This window comes from Phyllobates terribilis, unplaced genomic scaffold, assembly GCF_046119375.1.
Source record: "Phyllobates terribilis strain yellow unplaced genomic scaffold, ASM4611937v1 Scaffold_10__3_contigs__length_209671492, whole genome shotgun sequence".
NCBI classification, from domain to species: Eukaryota; Metazoa; Chordata; class Amphibia; order Anura; family Dendrobatidae; genus Phyllobates; species Phyllobates terribilis.
The window spans coordinates 194,643,516-194,661,631 of record NW_027362770.1 but is presented as its reverse complement, the minus strand read 5'-3'; the positions used below and the strand labels follow the sequence as shown (position 1 = coordinate 194,661,631).

Below are 18,116 nucleotides of genomic sequence, written 5' to 3'. Positions count from 1 at the left end.
TCACCGATGGGAGGGGTAAGTAATGCGCATCCGGTTTGCGCGAGTTAAATGCTACTGTCATAGATTGAGAGCGGCATTTAACTAGTTAACAGCCGCGGGTGGGTCGCGATTCCACCCGCTGTTGTGGGCCCATGTCAGCTGTATACATCAGCTGACATGTGCCGGAACCCGCACTGAAGCGGGGTTTATGACGTGGTGCATACTATTGCGTACCACGTCATAAAGGGGTTAATAAAGTATTTTGTCTGACAAGTTATGGGTCTCTACTAGTGATGAGCGAGCACTAAAATGCTCGGGTCGAGCACATTGGAATACTTGGGTGCTCGGACCGAGGGCCTAAAAATTGCCCAATTGATGGGAGCAGTACTCAAATGACATGGAAACAGCATGGGGCAGACCCCTGGAAGCATTTCTGACTGGATTGCATTTGTGTCTCTCTCGCCTGTACTCCTTGGTTGTCCAATGAACTGTGACCTCTGCCGCCAGCGTTTTCAGATGGGAATTTTTTCACTAATTCCACAACAAGGGCCTTCTGGTACAGCCCCATTTTTTTAGGCCTGTCCGGCGCGGGAATTAGAGAAAGAAAGTTCTCCTTATAGCGTGAGTCTAAAAGTGTCACCAGCCAGTAATGACTGTAACCCAAGTTTTGGACAGCGCAAGGGTCATGGGTAAGGTAGCGTAACACAAGCTCAGCGATGCGTGCCAGACTTCTAACAGGCAAGACTTCCATGTCCTCACCAAGAGGATGACTGACCATGCTCTCCTCCTCCTCCTCTCTGACCTCCTCTTCCTCCTCCTCCCTGTCCTCAGACCATCCACGCTGAACAGATGGTATGACAGCTGTGCATGTAGTACCATCTATAGCACAGAAAACTAGCTCCTGTTCTTCCTCCTCCTCCTCTTCCTCATTGTCACCCAATCCACGTTGGGATGAGATGAGGCTTGTCTGTGTGTAATCACCCTGTATGGTTCCTTGCTCCGTCTCATCGTGATCCGTCTGCAATGCATCCTCTTTGATTGTGAGCAGAGAGTGTCTCAGAAGACAGAGAAGCGGGATGGTGACGCTAATTATGGCATCATCGCCGCTCACCATCTTGGTGGAGTCCTCAAAGTTTTTGAGGATGGTACATATGTCTGACATCCATGTCCACTCCTGAGGTCTTATGTGTGGAGTCTGAACTGAATACTGACGGCTTTGTTGATGCTGGTACTCAACAACTGCCCTCAAACAACTGCTCACAAATCCTTCCCAACATCTGCAGTGTAGAGTTCCAACGCGTGGGGACATCACACATCAGTCTGTGAGCCGGAAGCTGCAAACGCTGCTGAAACACGGCAAGGGCGGCGGAAGATGTAGCTGACTTTGTAAAATGGGCACACAGGCGGCGTACTTTAACAAGCAGATCCGGCAGCTCCGGATAGGTTTTGAGAAACCCCTGAACCACAAGGTTGAGCACATGGGCCAGGCATGGTACATGTGTGAGCTCGCCTCGCCTCAGAGCCACCACCAGGTTCCTGCCATTGTCACACACGACCATGCCTGGATGTACAGTGGTGGCCAAAAGTATTGGCACCCCTGCAATTCTGTCAGATAGTACTCAGTTTCTTCCTGAAAATGATTGCAATCACAAATTCTTTGGTCTTATTCTCTTCATTTAATTTGCTTGCAAGGAAAAAACACAAAAGAGAATGAAGCAAAAATCAAATCATTGATCATTTCACGCAAAACTCCAAAAATGGGCCAGACAAAAGTATTGGCACCCTCAGCCTAATACTTGGTTGCACAACCTTTAGCCAAAATAACTGCGAACAACCGCTTCCGGTAACCATCAATGAGTTTCTTACAATGCTCTGCTGGAATTGTAGACCATTCTTCTTTGGCAAACTGCTCCAGGTCCCTGATATTTGAAGGGTGCCTTCTCCAAACTGCCATTTTGAGATCTCTCCACAGGTGTTCTATGTGATTCAGGTCTGGACTCATTGCTGGCCACCTTAGAAGTCTCCAGTGCTTTCTCTAAAACCATTGTATAGTGCATTTTGAAGTGTGTTTTGGGTCATTGTCCTGCTGGAAGACCCATGACCTCTGAGGGAGACCCAGCTTTCTCACACTGGGTCCTACATTATGCTGCAAAATTTGTTGGTAGTCTTCAGACTTCATAATGCCATGCACACGGTCAAGCAGTCCAGTGCCAGAGGAAGCAAAGCAACCCCAAAACATCAGGGAACCTCCGCCATGTTTGACTGTAGGGACCGTGTTCTTTTCTTTGAATGCCTCTTTTTTTTCCCTGTACATTCTATGTTGATGCTTTTTCACAAAAAGCTCTACTTTTGTCTCATCTGACCAGAGAACATTCTTCCAAAACGTTTTAGGCTTTCTCAGGTAAGTTTTGGCAAACTCCAGCCTGGCTTTTTTATGTCTCGGGGTAAGAAGTGGGGTCTTCCTGGGTATCCTATCATACAGTCCCTTTTCATTCAGACGCCGACGGATAGTATGGGTTGACACTGTTGTACCCTCGGACTGCAGGGCAGCTTGAACTTGTTTGGATGTTAGTCAAGGTTCTTTATCCACCATCCGCACAATCTTATGTTGAAATCTCTCGTCAATTTTTCTTTTCCGTCCACATCTAGGGAGGTTATCCACAGTGCCATGGGCTTTACACTTCTTGATGACACTGCGCACGGAAGACACAGGAACATTCAGGTCTTTGGAGATGGACTTGTAGCCTTGAGATTGCTCATGCTTCCTCACAATTTGGTTTCTCAATTCCTCAGACAGTTCTTTGGTCTTTCTTTTCTCCATGCTCAATGTGGTTCACACAAGGACACAGGACAGAAGTTGAGTCAACTTTAATCCATGTTAACTTGCTGCAAGTGTGATTTAGTCATTGCCAACACCTGTTAGGTGCCACAGGTAAGTTACAGGTGCTGGAAATTACACGAATTAGAGAAGCATCACATGATTTTTCAAACAGTGCCAATATTTTTGTCCACCCCCTTTTTTAGGTTTGGTGTGGAATTATATCCAATTTGGCTTTAAGACAATTCTTTTTGTGTTTTTTCATTGAAGACAAAATAAATGAAGATAATAATACCAAAGAATTTGTGATTGCAATCATTTTCAGGAAGAAACTGAGTATTATCTGACAGAATTGCAGGGGTGCCAATACTTTTGGTCACCACTGTAGGTTCAGCGGTGTGAGCCACAGATCTGCCTGCTCTTTCAGAGCTGTCCACAATTCTTCAGCTTTGCGCAGTTTTTCACCTAAGAATATTAGCTTCAGCACAGCCTGTTGCCGCTTGGTCGAGGCAGTGCTGCAGTGCTTCTAGCGACAACCCAGGGCCCACAATCCTCGGCATCGGGAGGACATGTTACGTCCCAAGGTCTGACTGGGTCCCGGCTTCCACTATATTTACCCAGTGTGCCATCAGCGAGATGCACCGTCCCTGCCAATAAGCATTTGTTCACGTGTCCGTGGTTAGGTGGACCTTCCCAGTAACTGCGTTGTTGAGGTCACGGCAAATGTTCTGGGACATGTGTTTGTGTAATGCGGGGACGGCACACCGGGAGAAATAGTGGCGGTTGGGGACCGAGTACCGAGGGACGGCCTACGCAATCAGGTTGTGGAATGCCTCCGTCTCCACGAGCCTAAAAGGCAACATTTCAAGCGCAAGCATTTTCGAAATGTGTGAATTTAGTAGTGTGGCCTGTGGGGCGTTTGCTGCGTATTTGTGCTTGCGTTCCAAGTACTGAAGTAGGGACAACTGAATGACGCGCTGGGACATGGACGTGGATGTGCTTGCTGATGGTGCTAGTTGAAAGTGTGCAATGACAGGTGCAGGGCAGGAGGCATCTAGGCATGCGCCATAGACAGGGGATTGGCGTGCATGCACAACAGCGGAAGTAGCAGTGGTGTCACACGCAGACATTGGTCGTGGACCCTGGGATTCAGCCAACTTAGTCGGATGCTTTGCTGCCATGTGCCTGATCATGCTGGTGGTGGTCAGGCTGGTAGTTTTGCTACTCGTGCTGATGCTGGCCTGGCAGGTGGTGCAAATGGCTTTTTTGGGATTATCTCTTGAGTCTTTAAAAAACAAAGTCACAGAAGTAAATCCAGCTCACCACCTGCAGTTCCACACTTTTGGAGCAAGGACTGCACCTGGGTATTGCAGGCATTCTCTTTTCTGTGAACACACAATTTTAATCTTTGTTTCATCTACCTTGGAAAATAAAATTCATTTTTTTTAACTTTATCAGCTGGATTTCTCTGGTTTCTCTTTAAAAAACAACCAGACTCAGGAAGACCTAACAGTTGTACAGGCAACTTCCTTCGTGTTGGTGTTACGGGGAACGGTTGCCTGCCTTCTGTCTGCGGCCACCACACTGCTTCTTCCTGCCTGTTGGGGTGCTCTGCCTCCCTCCCCTTGTGCGCTGCTGGCCTCCTGCCAGGTTGGGTCAGTTACTATATCATCCACCACCTCCTCCTCTTCCACTTGCGCACCACAATCCTCCTCCTCACTTCCCGGCAATTGGGTCTCATCATCGTCCACCTCTTGTGACACTTTCCCACCGTCGCCTTCGTGTGACCGTGGCTGCTCAAATATTTGGGCATCGCTACACGCGATCTCCTCTTGCCCCGCTTCAAGTGGACCGGGCGAGAGGCCCGAATATATAAATGGAAAAGTGAACAGCTCTTCAGAGTGTCCAAGTGTGGGATCAGTTGTCTCCGGGCACTCGGCATGGTGGGAGGAAGGAGGATCAGGGTGAGGAATATGCGGTCCAGACTCACGGCTACTGAGATTCGACCAAGTGGAAGACAGGGTGGTGGTGGTGGCTAAGTGACCGGAAGCATTGTCTGCTATCCAACCAACAACCTTTTGATACTGCTCTGTGTCCAATAGTGGTTACTTCCCCTTCTTAGTCATTGGACGATCTGTCCTTTAATATTGTCCTTTTTTGGCAGTAGAATGGATATTTACATGTTATATTTCATGATTATTATAATGATAATACACTGCTTTGCTTCTTTACTGATTCATATACTCTATGGTTTATGCATATCTGGGATTCTTAAAGAGGCAGTACCCGGCATTATACATCGGACAGATACCTGAAAAGCATTAGTTGTAGACAAGCGCACCCTGAACCCAGCAATTAAGGGGTTACACGGAGGAGGAAAGACGGCTATGTACGTCAGCTGAAGGCTGTGGGCGGAGCTACACCGAGGTCTCCGCTCATTGTCTGATCACAGGATCCGTTGGGGGATTTGAATTTCCGCGGAGGATTATTACCGGTCACTGCGGAGATCACAATCCGGTCAGCGGCAGCTCTAACCCCGGGAACAGCGCGGAGTTCTGCCCTCCGGAGCCGCCGCACACCGGACCGTCCACCGGGAGAAGGAGCCGTTATCACTGATGTGGAGGAGATTCACCAGCAGCGGCCGCCATCCTCCCGATACTCCGGAGACCATGACATCAGTCTCCACAGGGAGAATCAGGGTCCGGAGTATCAGACACTAATGAGGGACATTCCCTGAGAACATCGGCAGACTCCTCTCCCCCCACACGGATCTGCGGCTTCATATATGACGGATTAACCAATTCATCTCCTCGCACCAAAAACACAACTGCTGTGTAGAAACCGCAGCGCGGACCCCAGTGCACTAATACACTACTGACCCCTGTAACAAGATCGCGGACCCCAGTGCACTAATACACTACTGACCCCTGTAACAAGATCGCGGACCCCAGTGCACTAATACACTACTGACCCCTGTAACAAGATCGCGGACCCCAGTGCACTAATACACTACTGACCCCTGTAACAAGATCGCGGACCCCAGTGCACTAATACACTACTGACCCCTGTAACAAGATCGCGGACCCCAGTGCACTAATACACTACTGACCCCTGTAACAAGATCGCGGAACCCAGTGCACTAATACACTACTGACCCCTGTAACAAGATCGCGGACCCCAGTGCACTAATACACTACTGACCCCTGTAACAAGATCGCGGAACCCAGTGCACTAATACACTACTGACCCCTGTAACAAGATCGCGGACCCCAGTGCACTAATACACTACTGACCCCTGTAACAAGATCGCGGACCCCAGTGCACTAATACACTACTGACCCCTGTAACAAGATGGCGGACCCCAGTGCACTAATACACTACTGACCCCTGTAACAAGATGGCGGACCCCAGTGCACTAATACACTACTGACCGCTGTAACAAGATCGCGGACCCCAGTGCACTAATACACTACTGACCGCTGTAACAAGATCGCGGACGCCAGTGCACTAATACACTACTGACCCCTGTAACAAGATCGCGGACCCCAGTGCACTAATACACTACTGACCCCTGTAACAAGATCACGGACCCCAGTGCACTAATACACTACTGACCCCTGTAACAAGATCGCGGAACCCAGTGCACTAATACACTACTGACCCCTGTAACAAGATCGCGGACCCCAGTGCACTAATACACTACTGACCCCTGTAACAAGATCGCGGACCCCAGTGCACTAATACACTACTGACCCCTGTAACAAGATCGCAGACCCCAGTGCACTAATACACTACTGACCCCTGTAACAAGATGGCGGACCCCAGTGCACTAATACACTACTGACCGCTGTAACAAGATCGCGGACCCCAGTGCACTAATACACTACTGACCGCTGTAACAAGATCGCGGACCCCAGTGCACTAATACACTACTGACCCCTGTAACAAGATCACGGACCCCAGTGCACTAATACACTACTGACCCCTGTAACAAGATGGCGGACAACAGTGATCATCAGTGACTGCGGGAAGTGAGGAGGAGAAGGAGAGAATCAGCTCGTTTGTGGGAGGATTTGGTGGCTCTGAAAAGAGCCTTTGTGTTGTCCTCGGTGCCCGGCAGATCTAAGCCCTCTCCCCGCGGATCCTGCGGGCCAGCTGGATGTCTTTGGGCATGATGGTGACCCTCTTGGCGTGGATGGCGCACAGGTTGGTGTCCTCGAACAGCCCCACCAGATAAGCCTCGCTGGCCTCCTGCAGCGCCATCACCGCCGAGCTCTGGAAGCGCAGATCGGTCTTGAAGTCCTGGGCGATCTCCCTCACCAGGCGCTGGAAGGGAAGCTTACGGATCAGCAGCTCGGTGGACTTCTGGTAGCGGCGGATCTCCCGGAGAGCGACTGTTCCTGGCCGGTAGCGATGCGGCTTCTTCACTCCGCCAGTGGCAGGAGCGCTCTTCCTGGCGGCCTTAGTGGCCAGCTGCTTGCGGGGAGCTTTCCCTCCGGTGGATTTACGGGCGGTCTGCTTGGTTCTGGCCATAGCGCTGTATACACGAGTACAGATGTGATGAGCGGAGCGGCGGGAGCAGGGTATTTATGCTCGTCTGCGCGTCCTCATTGGTCTACGGGAAACACGCCCCCTGCACTCCATTGGTTCTGTCGCACAAATAAAAATCATAAGGCCAATCAGCACCTAATGTTTTTAACCAATCATTGCTCAGTGGAAGCTCCACCTCCTGCCCCTCCCCCTCCACGATGACAGAATACGTTCATTTCCCGCTGCTTGAGATCACGGCTTCCTGCATCTAAACACGGATATGAGCATGTTCAGACTGCGCTAATGGAAGAAGTTCCTAAACTGATCATACAGCTGAGGGTACAAGGTGGTGGCACTGATCATACAGCTCTGCAGGGACAAGGTGGTGACACCGATCATACAGCTCTGTAGGGACAAGGTGGTGGCACTGATCATACAGTTCTGTAGGGACAAGGTGGTGGCACTGATCATACAGCTCTGTAGGGACAAGGTGGTGACACTGATCATACAGCTCTGCGGGAACAAGGTGGTGGCACTGATCATACAGTTCTGTAGGGAAAAGGTGGTGGCACTGATCATACAGTTCTGTAGGGAAAAGGTGGTGGCACTGATCATACAGTTCTGTAGGGAAAAGGTGGTGGCACTGATCATACAGTTCTGCAGGGACAAGGTGGTGGCACTGATCATACAGCTCTGCAGGGACAAGGTGGTGGCACTGATCATACAGTTCTGTAGGGAAAAGGTGGTGGCACTGATCATACAGTTCTGTAGGGACAAGGTGGTGACACTGATCATACAGCTCTGCGGGAACAAGGTGGTGGCACTGATCATACAGTTCTGTAGGGAAAAAGTGGTGGCACTGATCATACAGTTCTGTAGGGAAAAGGTGGTGGCACTGATTATACAGCTCTGCAGGGACAAGGTGGTGGCACTGATCATACAGTTCTGTAGGGAAAAGGTGGTGGCACTGATCATACAGCTCTGCGGGGACAAGGTGGTGGCTCTGATAAGAGCCTTTGTGGTAGGAGGACAGAGCGGCTGCGCTTATTTCTTGGCCGCGGGCTTCTTGGCTTTAGTCACCTTCTTAGCCGGGCTCTTGGCAGCTTTGGGTTTGGCCGCCTTCTTAGCCGGGCTCTTCGTCACCTTCTTGGGCTGCGCAGCGGCCTTCGGCTTCTTGGGGCTCTTGGCTGCTTTCTTAGCCGCGGCTGCTGGCTTCTTGGACTTTTTCGGGCTTTTCTTGGCTGCAGTGGGAGCTTTTTGGGGCTTCTTCGGGGATTTGGCCGCTTTCTTGGCTGTAGGTTTCTTGGGTTTGGTCGCAGCCGCCGGCTTCTTCTTGGCCGGCTTGTCCTTCGTCTCCTGCTTCTTGTTCAGCTTGAAGGATCCGGAGGCGCCACTTCCCTTCACCTGGAGCAGGGAGCCCTTGGTGACCAGAGACCTGACGGCCAGCTTCAGGCGGCTGTTATTCTTCTCCACATCGTACCCGCCGGCAGTCAGAGCCTTCTTCAGAGCGGCCAGAGACACCCCGCTGCGCTCCTTAGAGGCGGACACGGCTTTGACGATCAGCTCGGACACGCTGGGACCGGAGGGTTTCTTGCTCTTCTTGGCGGCCCCTGTGGAGGATTTCTTCGGCTGCTTCTTGGCTTTGGTGGCCAGTTCGGCGGGAGGAGCGGCGGCTGGCGCGGTTTCTGCCATCGTGTTATGAGGAACTGACACAAGAATCTCCTGGAAGAAAAACACTGAGGAGGGAGCTGGAGGCGCCTCTTATATGTACAGTCACACTGCGCACTGATTGGCTGCCTCCTCCTGAGCTTCTATTGGCTGACACTGGACACAGGCCCCGCCCCCTCATGTCTGAGCAGAGTGAAGCTCCGCTCTCCCTTGTGCTTCCCTGCCCGGGATAAGAGCCCATTACCGGCCAGGACCGGGCAGCAGAGCGCGCTTCCTCCGTGTCCTCCTCCTCCCTGACATCTCCCCTACATGTCTACAGCCGTCACTGGCGGAGGAGGAGGCAGGAAGGAGCCGAGATCTCCCCATAGTCCTCCGGGCTGCACCTCACTGTGTATCTGCGGAGATAAAACTGCTGCGGGAGCTCGTTCCTTCTATTCCCGGCACCGGTCACCATCACCGGGATCTGTACCCCGATCTGTGTCGTGCAGGAAGCTGATTGTACGATGTGAGGACGACCTGGATCTGCTGAGAGGCCGGAAGGAGACACAGACGGCGGCTCCGCTCCCTGCAGCTCCTCTCCTGTTATATATATATCCAGTGTGTGCAGTGTATGAGGGACACAGGCGGCTCCTCTCCCTGCAGCTCCTCTCCTGTTATATATATATCCAGTGTGTGCAGTGTATGAGGGACACAGGCGGCTCCTCTCCCTGCAGCTCCTCTCCTGTTATATATATATCCAGTGTGTGCAGTATATGGGAGACACAGACGGCTCCTCTCCCTGCAGCTCCTCTCAAGCTATTTTATCCAGTGTGTGCAGTGTATGGGGGACACAGGCGGCTCCTCTCCCTGCAGCTCCTCTCCTGTTATATATATCCAGTGTGTGCAGTGTATGGGAGACACAGACGGCTCCTCTTCCTGCAGCTCCTCTCCTATTATATATATATATATATATATATATATCCAGTGTGTGCAGTGTATGGGGGACACAGGCGGCTCCGCTCCCTGCAGCTCCTCTCCTGTTATATATATCCAGTGTGTGCAGTGTATGGGAGACACAGACGGCTCCTCTCCCTGCAGCTCCTCTCCTATTATATATATATATATATATATATATATATATATATATATATCCAGTGTGTGCAGTGTATGGGGGACACAGGCGGCTCCGCTCCCTGCAGCTCCTCTCCTGTTATATATATCCAGTGTGTGCAGTGTATGGGAGACACAGACGGCTCCTCTCCCTGCAGCTCCTCTCCTGTTATATATATATCCAGTGTGTGCAGTGTATGGGAGACACAGACGGCTCCTCTCCCTGCAGCTCCTCTCCTGTTATATATATATCCAGTGTGTGCAGTGTATGGGGGACACAGGCGGCTCCGCTCCCTGCAACTCCTCTCCTGTTATATATATATCCGGTGTGTGCAGTGTATGAGGGACACAGACGGCTCCGCTCCCTGCAGCTCCTCTCCTATTATATATATATCCAGTGTGTGCAGTGTATGGGGGACACAGGCGGCTCTGCTCCCTGCAGCTCCTCTCCTGCTATATATATCCAGTGTGTGCAGTGTATGGGGGACACAGGCGGCTCCTCTCCCTGCAGCTCCTCTCCTGTTATATATATCCAGTGTGTGCAGTGTATGGGAGACACAGACGGCTCCTCTCCCTGCAGCTCCTCTCCTATTATATATATATATATATATATATATCCAGTGTGTGCAGTGTATGGGGGACACAGGCGGCTCCGCTCCCTGCAGCTCCTCTCCTGTTATATATATCCAGTGTGTGCAGTGTATGGGAGACACAGACGGCTCCTCTCCCTGCAGCTCCTCTCCTGTTATATATATATCCAGTGTGTGCAGTGTATGGGGGACACAGGCGGCTCCGCTCCCTGCAGCTCCTCTCCTGTTATATATATATCCAGTGTATGGGGGACACAGGCGGCTCCGCTCCCTGCAGCTCCTCTCCTGTTATATATATATATATATATATATATATATATATATATATATCCAGTGTGTGCAGTATATGGGAGACACAGACGGCTCCTCTCCCTGCAGCTCCTCTCCTGTTATATATATATCCAGTGTGTGCAGTGTATGGGGGACACAGGCGGCTCCTCTCCCTGCAGCTCCTCTCCTGTTATATATATATCCAGTGTGTGCAGTGTATGGGGGACACAGGCGGCTCCGCTCCCTGCAGCTCCTCTCCTATTATATATATATATATATATCCAGTGTGTACAGTGTATGGGGGACACAAGCGGCTCCGCTCCCTGCAGCTCCTCTCCTGTTATATATATATATCCAGTGTGTGCAGTGTATGGGAGACACAGACGGCTCCTCTCCCTGCAGCTCCTCTCCTGTTATATATATATCCAGTGTGTGCAGTGTATGGGGGACACAGGCGGCTCCGCTCCCTGCAGCTCCTCTCCTGTTATATATATATCCAGTGTGTGCAGTGTATGGGGGACACAGGCGGCTCCGCTCCCTGCAGCTCCTCTCCTGTTATATATATATATATATATATATATCCAGTGTGTGCAGTATATGGGAGACACAGACGGCTCCTCTCCCTGCAGCTCCTCTCCTATTATATATATATATATATATCCAGTGTGTGCAGTGTATGGGGGACACAGGCGGCTCCGCTCCCTGCAGCTCCTCTCCTGTTATATATATATATATATATATATATATATATATCCAGTGTGTGCAGTATATGGGAGACACAGACGGCTCCTCTCCCTGCAGCTCCTCTCCTGTTATATATATATCCAGTGTGTGCAGTGTATGGGGGACACAGGCGGCTCCTCTCCCTGCAGCTCCTCTCCTGTTATATATATCCAGTGTGTGCGGTGTATGGGGGACACAGGCGGCTCCGCTCCCTGCAGCTCCTCTCCTATTATATATATATATATATATATATCCAGTGTGTCCAGTGTATGGGGGACACAAGCGGCTCCGCTCCCTGCAGCTCCTCTCCTGTTATATATATATATATCCAGTGTGTGCAGTGTATGGGAGACACAGACGGCTCCTCTCCCTGCAGCTCCTCTCCTGTTATATATATATCCAGTGTGTGCAGTGTATGGGGGACACAGGCGGCTCCGCTCCCTGCAGCTCCTCTCCTGTTATATATATATCCAGTGTGTGCAGTGTATGGGGGACACAGGCGGCTCCGCTCCCTGCAGCTCCTCTCCTGTTATATATATATATATCCAGTGTGTTTAGTGTATGGGGGACACAGACGGCTCCGCTCCCTGCAGCTCCTCTCCTGTTATATATATATATATCCAGTGTGTGCAGTGTATGGGGGGGACACAGACGGCTCCTCTCCTTGCAGCTCCTCTCCTGTTATATATATATCCAGTGTGTGCAGTGTATGGGTGAAGTGCACGGCAAGAACAGTTGGTAACGGGCTCCTAGAGGCCTCAAGTCATGTAAAGCTAGAAAATAGCCTTTCATCAATGAGAAGCAAAGGAGAGCCAGGCTGAAGTTTGTCTAAGACCATAAGGATTGGACCATAGAGGACTGGAGTAAGGTCATCTTCTCTGATGAGTCTAATTTTCAGCTTTGCCCAACACCTGGTCTTCTAATGGTTTGACGGAGACCTGGAGAGGCATACAAGCCACAGTGTCTTGCACCCACTGTGAAATTTGGTGGAAGATCGGTGATGATCTGGGGATGCTTCACCAAGGCTGGAATTGGGCGAAGGACGTATGAATCAAGCCGCAGACAAGGTTATCCTTGAAAAACACTTGCTTCCTTCTGCTCAGGCAATGTTCCCCAACTGTGAGGACATTGCCCCATGCCACACAGCTAGGTCAATCAATGTGTGGATGAAGGAGGACCACATCAAGACCCTGTCATGGCCGCCCAATCTCCAGACCTGAACCCCATTGAAAACCTCTGGAATGTAATCAAGAGGAAGATGGAAGGTCACAAGCCATCAAACAAAGAAGAACTGATGAAATGTTTGTGCCAGGAGTGGCAAATGGTCACCCAAAAGCAGTGTGGAAGACTGGTGGAAAGCAGCCAAGACGCATGAAAGCTGGGATTAAAAATCATGGTTATTCCACCAAATATTGATTTCTGAACTCTTCCTGAGTTATAACATGAGGATTGTTGTTTCTAAATGAATAAGAACTTGTTTTCTTTGCGGTCTGAAAGCACTGGCTCTCTGCTCCTCTGCTTCTTTTTCATTATTTTGATGATTTCTCATTTGCTGCAAATAAATACAACATTTTTAGTTTTGAATTTCGGAAACAAGTTGTCAGTAGTTTATAGAATAAAACAACAATGTACATTTTACTGAAAAATATACCAGTAAAGAGAAAAATCAGAGAAAACTAAAATTTTGCTGGGGTTTCTTATTTTTGCCAGAGATGTGTGTGTATTTATATATATATATATACTGTACATATATACACACAGCGTATGGGGGTCCACTTTAGTGAATATCAAGGGAAACAATCCCATAAAACAGACTCTTTCATTATGAAGATAAAATATGACATATCGGCCAACAATCGCAGGGCGATAATCTCCAGCAGATATTGTAGTCACATACAAGAAAAGCTCCAGAAGGAACAGAAGATCATGTAAGTGTTGATCTTTAGATCGGTCCTGGTCTCAGAGGAGGAGGTCGCTGGCGTCTACGATCGGTTGTCACAGAGAGGACGTCAAAGAGAGAATTGCACCGAAGGGTATATAGAATTACCGTATATGGAGATACACAGTGCTATTTGAAGGCACAATATGGGTGTTTGGAGCATTATATGGCTATACAATTAGTATCCAGCACTGTATGGTGAATACAGCAGCTATATACAGATGTCGGGTTTGCAGCAATATCTGGGGTGTACACAACCCTATATGGGGTGAACAGCACTATATTGATGGATACAGCGCTATACTGGGGAATACTGCAGCATGTGGAGATATACAGCCTTAAATAGAATTTACAGCAGTATGTGGCGGTATACTGCACTACAAGGGTTTTACAGCACTACATGGTGTGTATAATGCGCTCTATGGAGGCATTCAGCACCATATGGTGGTATACAGCAATATATGTAGGTAAGAGCACTATGTTGGACATCACTATATGGGGATATCCAGCACTTTTTGTGAGGCCACGGCCCCACTATCAGTATTTTTTCTCTGGAGTGGGTGATAAATGCAGAATTGGTGACTTGTTTCCAGGGCCGTAACTAGAAACGGGGCAGCTGGGGCACTGCCCCGGGGCCCCAACCAGCCAAGGGGCCCCAAACTGATAGTAAACATTTTTCTAAACATATTCACTGAATATTTAACTTCTAAAACTTGCATCATAAACAAAATCTATTAAAGGTCTTGCGGAACGTGGTGAAGCCTGTGAGTCGTATACAACAATGCGCAGCAGGCTTCACCACATTCCACACAACCTCTAGTGATTGAAATGTTGAGGGGCCCCACGATAAATTTTTGCCCCAGGGCCTCGAAGTTTATAGTTACGGCACTGCTTCTTTCTGTTAGACCTTTCCTCTGATTGTTCCGGTTACTGGTAAATAGGAAATGACTGATAATGGAGAACAGCAGCGAGAATATCAGACACTAAATGGTTAAAAGATGGTGGCTGTAACCTGGAGCCGCCTGTGGGCGGAGCTATAGATTTGTGCTAAGTGCTGATTGGCTGAACTCTTAAATTGAATTTCCCGCTTAGACTGATAGTTTACTGTCTGTGTAACAGCGGTATTACATCGGACGATCCGCTCGTGTTCAGTGATCGGCGGCCGCTCTTCTCCCCCCCAGGGGTCTGATCCCCGGATTAGTGGCGCAGTATCCGCTCCTATAATACCGGCTGCGGGGAGGAGCGGGATGTGATCGGCTTCATCCATCAGACCGAGCCCAGGAGATCGCTGCCGGCTGTAGCTCCGGCCGCACATTACACTGATGTCAGGATCCTATAGATCCTCCAGAATCCACACTGTAACCACATGTAGACGGTGCTGGATGATGAGGGTGGTAGTAGTGAGGCGCAGACACTGGACACATCCAGGAGCCCCCCGATAGTAATGAGAGGAGCCGGCAGTTACTGATCTTCACTCCACTGTATACAGAGAAGTTCTTCAGAAATGATATGGGAGCTCCCGGCTCCTCCGGACACCAGACCCCTGTATACCCACCACCTACAGCCCCCATCACTGAGCGGATATTAGAGACCTGTCCCCTCCGTCCCGAGCACCTGACAGTGATGCTGCAGGGAGAGGATCTAACACTGCGGCTCCTCCTGCTCCAGACCCGAGATCCCGTCACCTCATTACCGCATTCATCCAATACCAGGAATTGTAGCTTCTCCATAGTAGATGTGGCGGCTCTGATAAGAGCTTTTGGGGTGAGAATGGGGCAGAAGCATTAGCCTCCAAAGCCGTAGAGAGTGCGGCCCTGGCGCTTGAGCGCGTACACCACGTCCATGGCGGTGACGGTCTTCCTCTTGGCGTGCTCGGTGTAGGTGACGGCGTCACGGATCACGTTCTCCAGGAAGACTTTCAGGACGCCGCGAGTCTCCTCATAGATGAGGCCGGAGATGCGCTTGACGCCTCCCCTGCGAGCGAGACGGCGGATAGCAGGCTTGGTGATGCCCTGGATGTTATCACGCAGTACCTTCCTGTGCCGCTTGGCGCCGCCCTTCCCGAGACCTTTCCCTCCTTTACCGCGACCAGACATCTTCCACGTAGTCAGCAGAACACGATGACTGATCAGCGCCGAGTCCTTCCGTTATATGGAGGGTGAGCGAACCGGAGCGAGAACCGCAGGGATGACGCGCATTTGGGACTAGAGTCGTTACCAAATTTGCATAATTGACTCCCTCCCTCTTCTCTGATTGGCTGAGCACCGAACAGTTGGTGATTTTGAATTTCCCGCTCATTGTGATGTAATTTTCCCGCTTCTCTTTATTATGTTGAGAGAAGATTCAGCAGAATTCCTCATCTCGGCGCCGCTGCTGCTCGGAGACACGAGATCCTGTCTGCTCCAATAATGACAGCGGGAGATTCAGGCTGGAAATAGATCAATCTCTGGGAGATCATCATCGATCAGACGCCTCCACCGGTCTGGAGAGCAAAGGGTGTGTGACATCAGAGGAAATCAGCGGGAAATGGGGTATAATCCTCTGCTATTAGTGCTTGGCACAGTGGGTATAATCCCCTGCTATTAGTGCTTGGCACAGTGGGTATAATTCTCTGCTATTAGTACTTGGCACAGTGGGTATAATCCCCTGCTATTAGTGCTTGGCGCAGTGGGTATAATCCCCTGCTATTAGTGCTTGGCGCAGTGGGTATAATCCTCTGCTATTAGTGCTTGGCGCAGTGGGTATAATCCCCTGCTATTAGTGCTTGGCGCAGTGGGTATAATCCTCTGCTATTAGTGCTTGACGCAGTGGGTATAATCCCCTGCTATTAGTGCTTGGCGCAGTGGGTATAATCCTCTGCTATTAGTGCTTGGCACAGTGGGTATAATCCCCTGCTATTAGTGCTTGATGCAGTGGGTATAATCCCCTGGTATTAGTGCTTGACGCAGTGGGTATAATCCCCTGCTATTAGTGCTTGGCGCAGTGGGTATAATCCTCTGCTATTAGTGCTTGGCGCAGTGGGTATAATCCCCTGCTATTAGTGCTTGGCGCAGTGGGTATAATCCTCTGCTATTAGTGCTTGACGCAGTGGGTATAATCCCCTGCTATTAGTGCTTGGCGCAGTGGGTATAATCCTCTGCTATTAGTGCTTGGCACAGTGGGTATAATCCCCTGCTATTAGTGCTTGATGCAGTGGGTATAATCCCCTGGTATTAGTGCTTGACGCAGTGGGTATAATCCCCTGCTATTAGTGCTTGGCGCAGTGGGTATAATCCTCTGCTATTAGTGCTTGGCACAGTGGGTATAATCCCCTGCTATTAGTGCTTGGCACAGTGGGTATAATTCTCTGCTATTAGTACTTGGCACAGTGGGTATAATCCCCTGCTATTAGTGCTTGGCGCAGTGGGTATAATCCCCTGCTATTAGTGCTTGGCGCAGTGGGTATAATCCTCTGCTATTAGTGCTTGGCGCAGTGGGTATAATCCCCTGCTATTAGTGCTTGGCGCAGTGGGTATAATCCTCTGCTATTAGTGCTTGACGCAGTGGGTATAATCCCCTGCTATTAGTGCTTGGCGCAGTGGGTATAATCCTCTGCTATTAGTGCTTGGCACAGTGGGTATAATCCCCTGCTATTAGTGCTTGATGCAGTGGGTATAATCCCCTGGTATTAGTGCTTGACGCAGTGGGTATAATCCCCTGCTATTAGTGCTTGGCGCAGTGGGTATAATCCCCTGCTATTAGTGCTTGGCGCAGTGGGTATAATCCCCTGCTATTAGTGCTTGGCGCAGTGGGTATAATCCTCTGCTATTAGTGCTTGACGCAGTGGGTATAATCCCCTGCTATTAGTGCTTGGCGCAGTGGGTATAATCCTCTGCTATTAGTGCTTGGCGCAGTGGGTATAATCCCCTGCTATTAGTGCTTGATGCAGTGGGTATAATCCCCTGGTATTAGTGCTTGACGCAGTGGGTATAATCCCCTGCTATTAGTGCTTGGCGCAGTGGGTATAATCCTCTACTATTAGTGCTTGGCACAGTGGGTATAATCCCCTGCTATTAGTGCTTGGCACAATGGGTATAATCCTCTGCTATTAGTGCTTGGCACAGTGGGTATAATCCATGCTGTTAGTGGGTTGGCACAGCAGATGATTATTCCCACAGTGTCAACCAACTAATAGCAGACGATTATACCCACTATTAGTTGGTTGATACTGTGGGTATAATCCTCTGCTACTATAAATTATTATACCCACTGCTCCAACCAGGTAATCGAAGATGATTTTTTCCACTGTGCCAACCAACTAATAGCAGGGATTATACCCACTGTGCCAAGCACTATTATAAGGTGTTATGCACACTTTTTCAACCCGCTATTCATGCTTTGTACAAGTGGGTATAATCCCTGCTATCAGTGTGTTGGCACAGTGTGTATAGTTCTCTCCTATTAGTGCTTGGCACAGTGGGTATAATCCTCTGCACTAATCAGGTTTATGATCCAGTGTTACTCGCGCTGT

The 18,116-nt window shown here is 49.8% G+C and overlaps 3 protein-coding genes across 3 annotated transcripts; all 3 read right to left on the bottom strand.

Annotated features, from left to right (window-relative positions):
* Positions 1-6,861: 6,861 nt before the first annotated feature.
* Positions 6,862-7,353, bottom strand: LOC141164838 (histone H3). Its single transcript, XM_073650460.1, has one exon. The coding sequence runs from the start codon at positions 7,328-7,330 to the stop codon at positions 6,920-6,922; it is 411 nt and encodes a 136-aa protein (XP_073506561.1). The 5' UTR covers positions 7,331-7,353; the 3' UTR covers positions 6,862-6,919.
* Positions 7,354-8,366: 1,013 nt separating this feature from the next.
* On the bottom strand, positions 8,367-9,051 carry LOC141164834 (histone H1.01-like). Its single transcript, XM_073650456.1, has one exon. The coding sequence runs from the start codon at positions 9,017-9,019 to the stop codon at positions 8,372-8,374; it is 648 nt and encodes a 215-aa protein (XP_073506557.1). The 5' UTR covers positions 9,020-9,051; the 3' UTR covers positions 8,367-8,371.
* Positions 9,052-15,390: 6,339 nt separating this feature from the next.
* Positions 15,391-15,702, bottom strand: LOC141164844 (histone H4). Its single transcript, XM_073650467.1, has one exon. The coding sequence runs from the start codon at positions 15,700-15,702 to the stop codon at positions 15,391-15,393; it is 312 nt and encodes a 103-aa protein (XP_073506568.1).
* Positions 15,703-18,116: the final 2,414 nt, after the last annotated feature.

What these genes read in the sequence shown, in the direction of transcription:
- LOC141164838 (XM_073650460.1), bottom strand. Translation starts at nt 7,330, where the DNA reads ATGGCCAGAACCAAGCAGACCGCCCGTAAATCCACCGGAGGGAAAGCT.
- LOC141164834 (XM_073650456.1), bottom strand. Translation starts at nt 9,019, where the DNA reads ATGGCAGAAACCGCGCCAGCCGCCGCTCCTCCCGCCGAACTGGCCACC.
- LOC141164844 (XM_073650467.1), bottom strand. Translation starts at nt 15,702, where the DNA reads ATGTCTGGTCGCGGTAAAGGAGGGAAAGGTCTCGGGAAGGGCGGCGCC.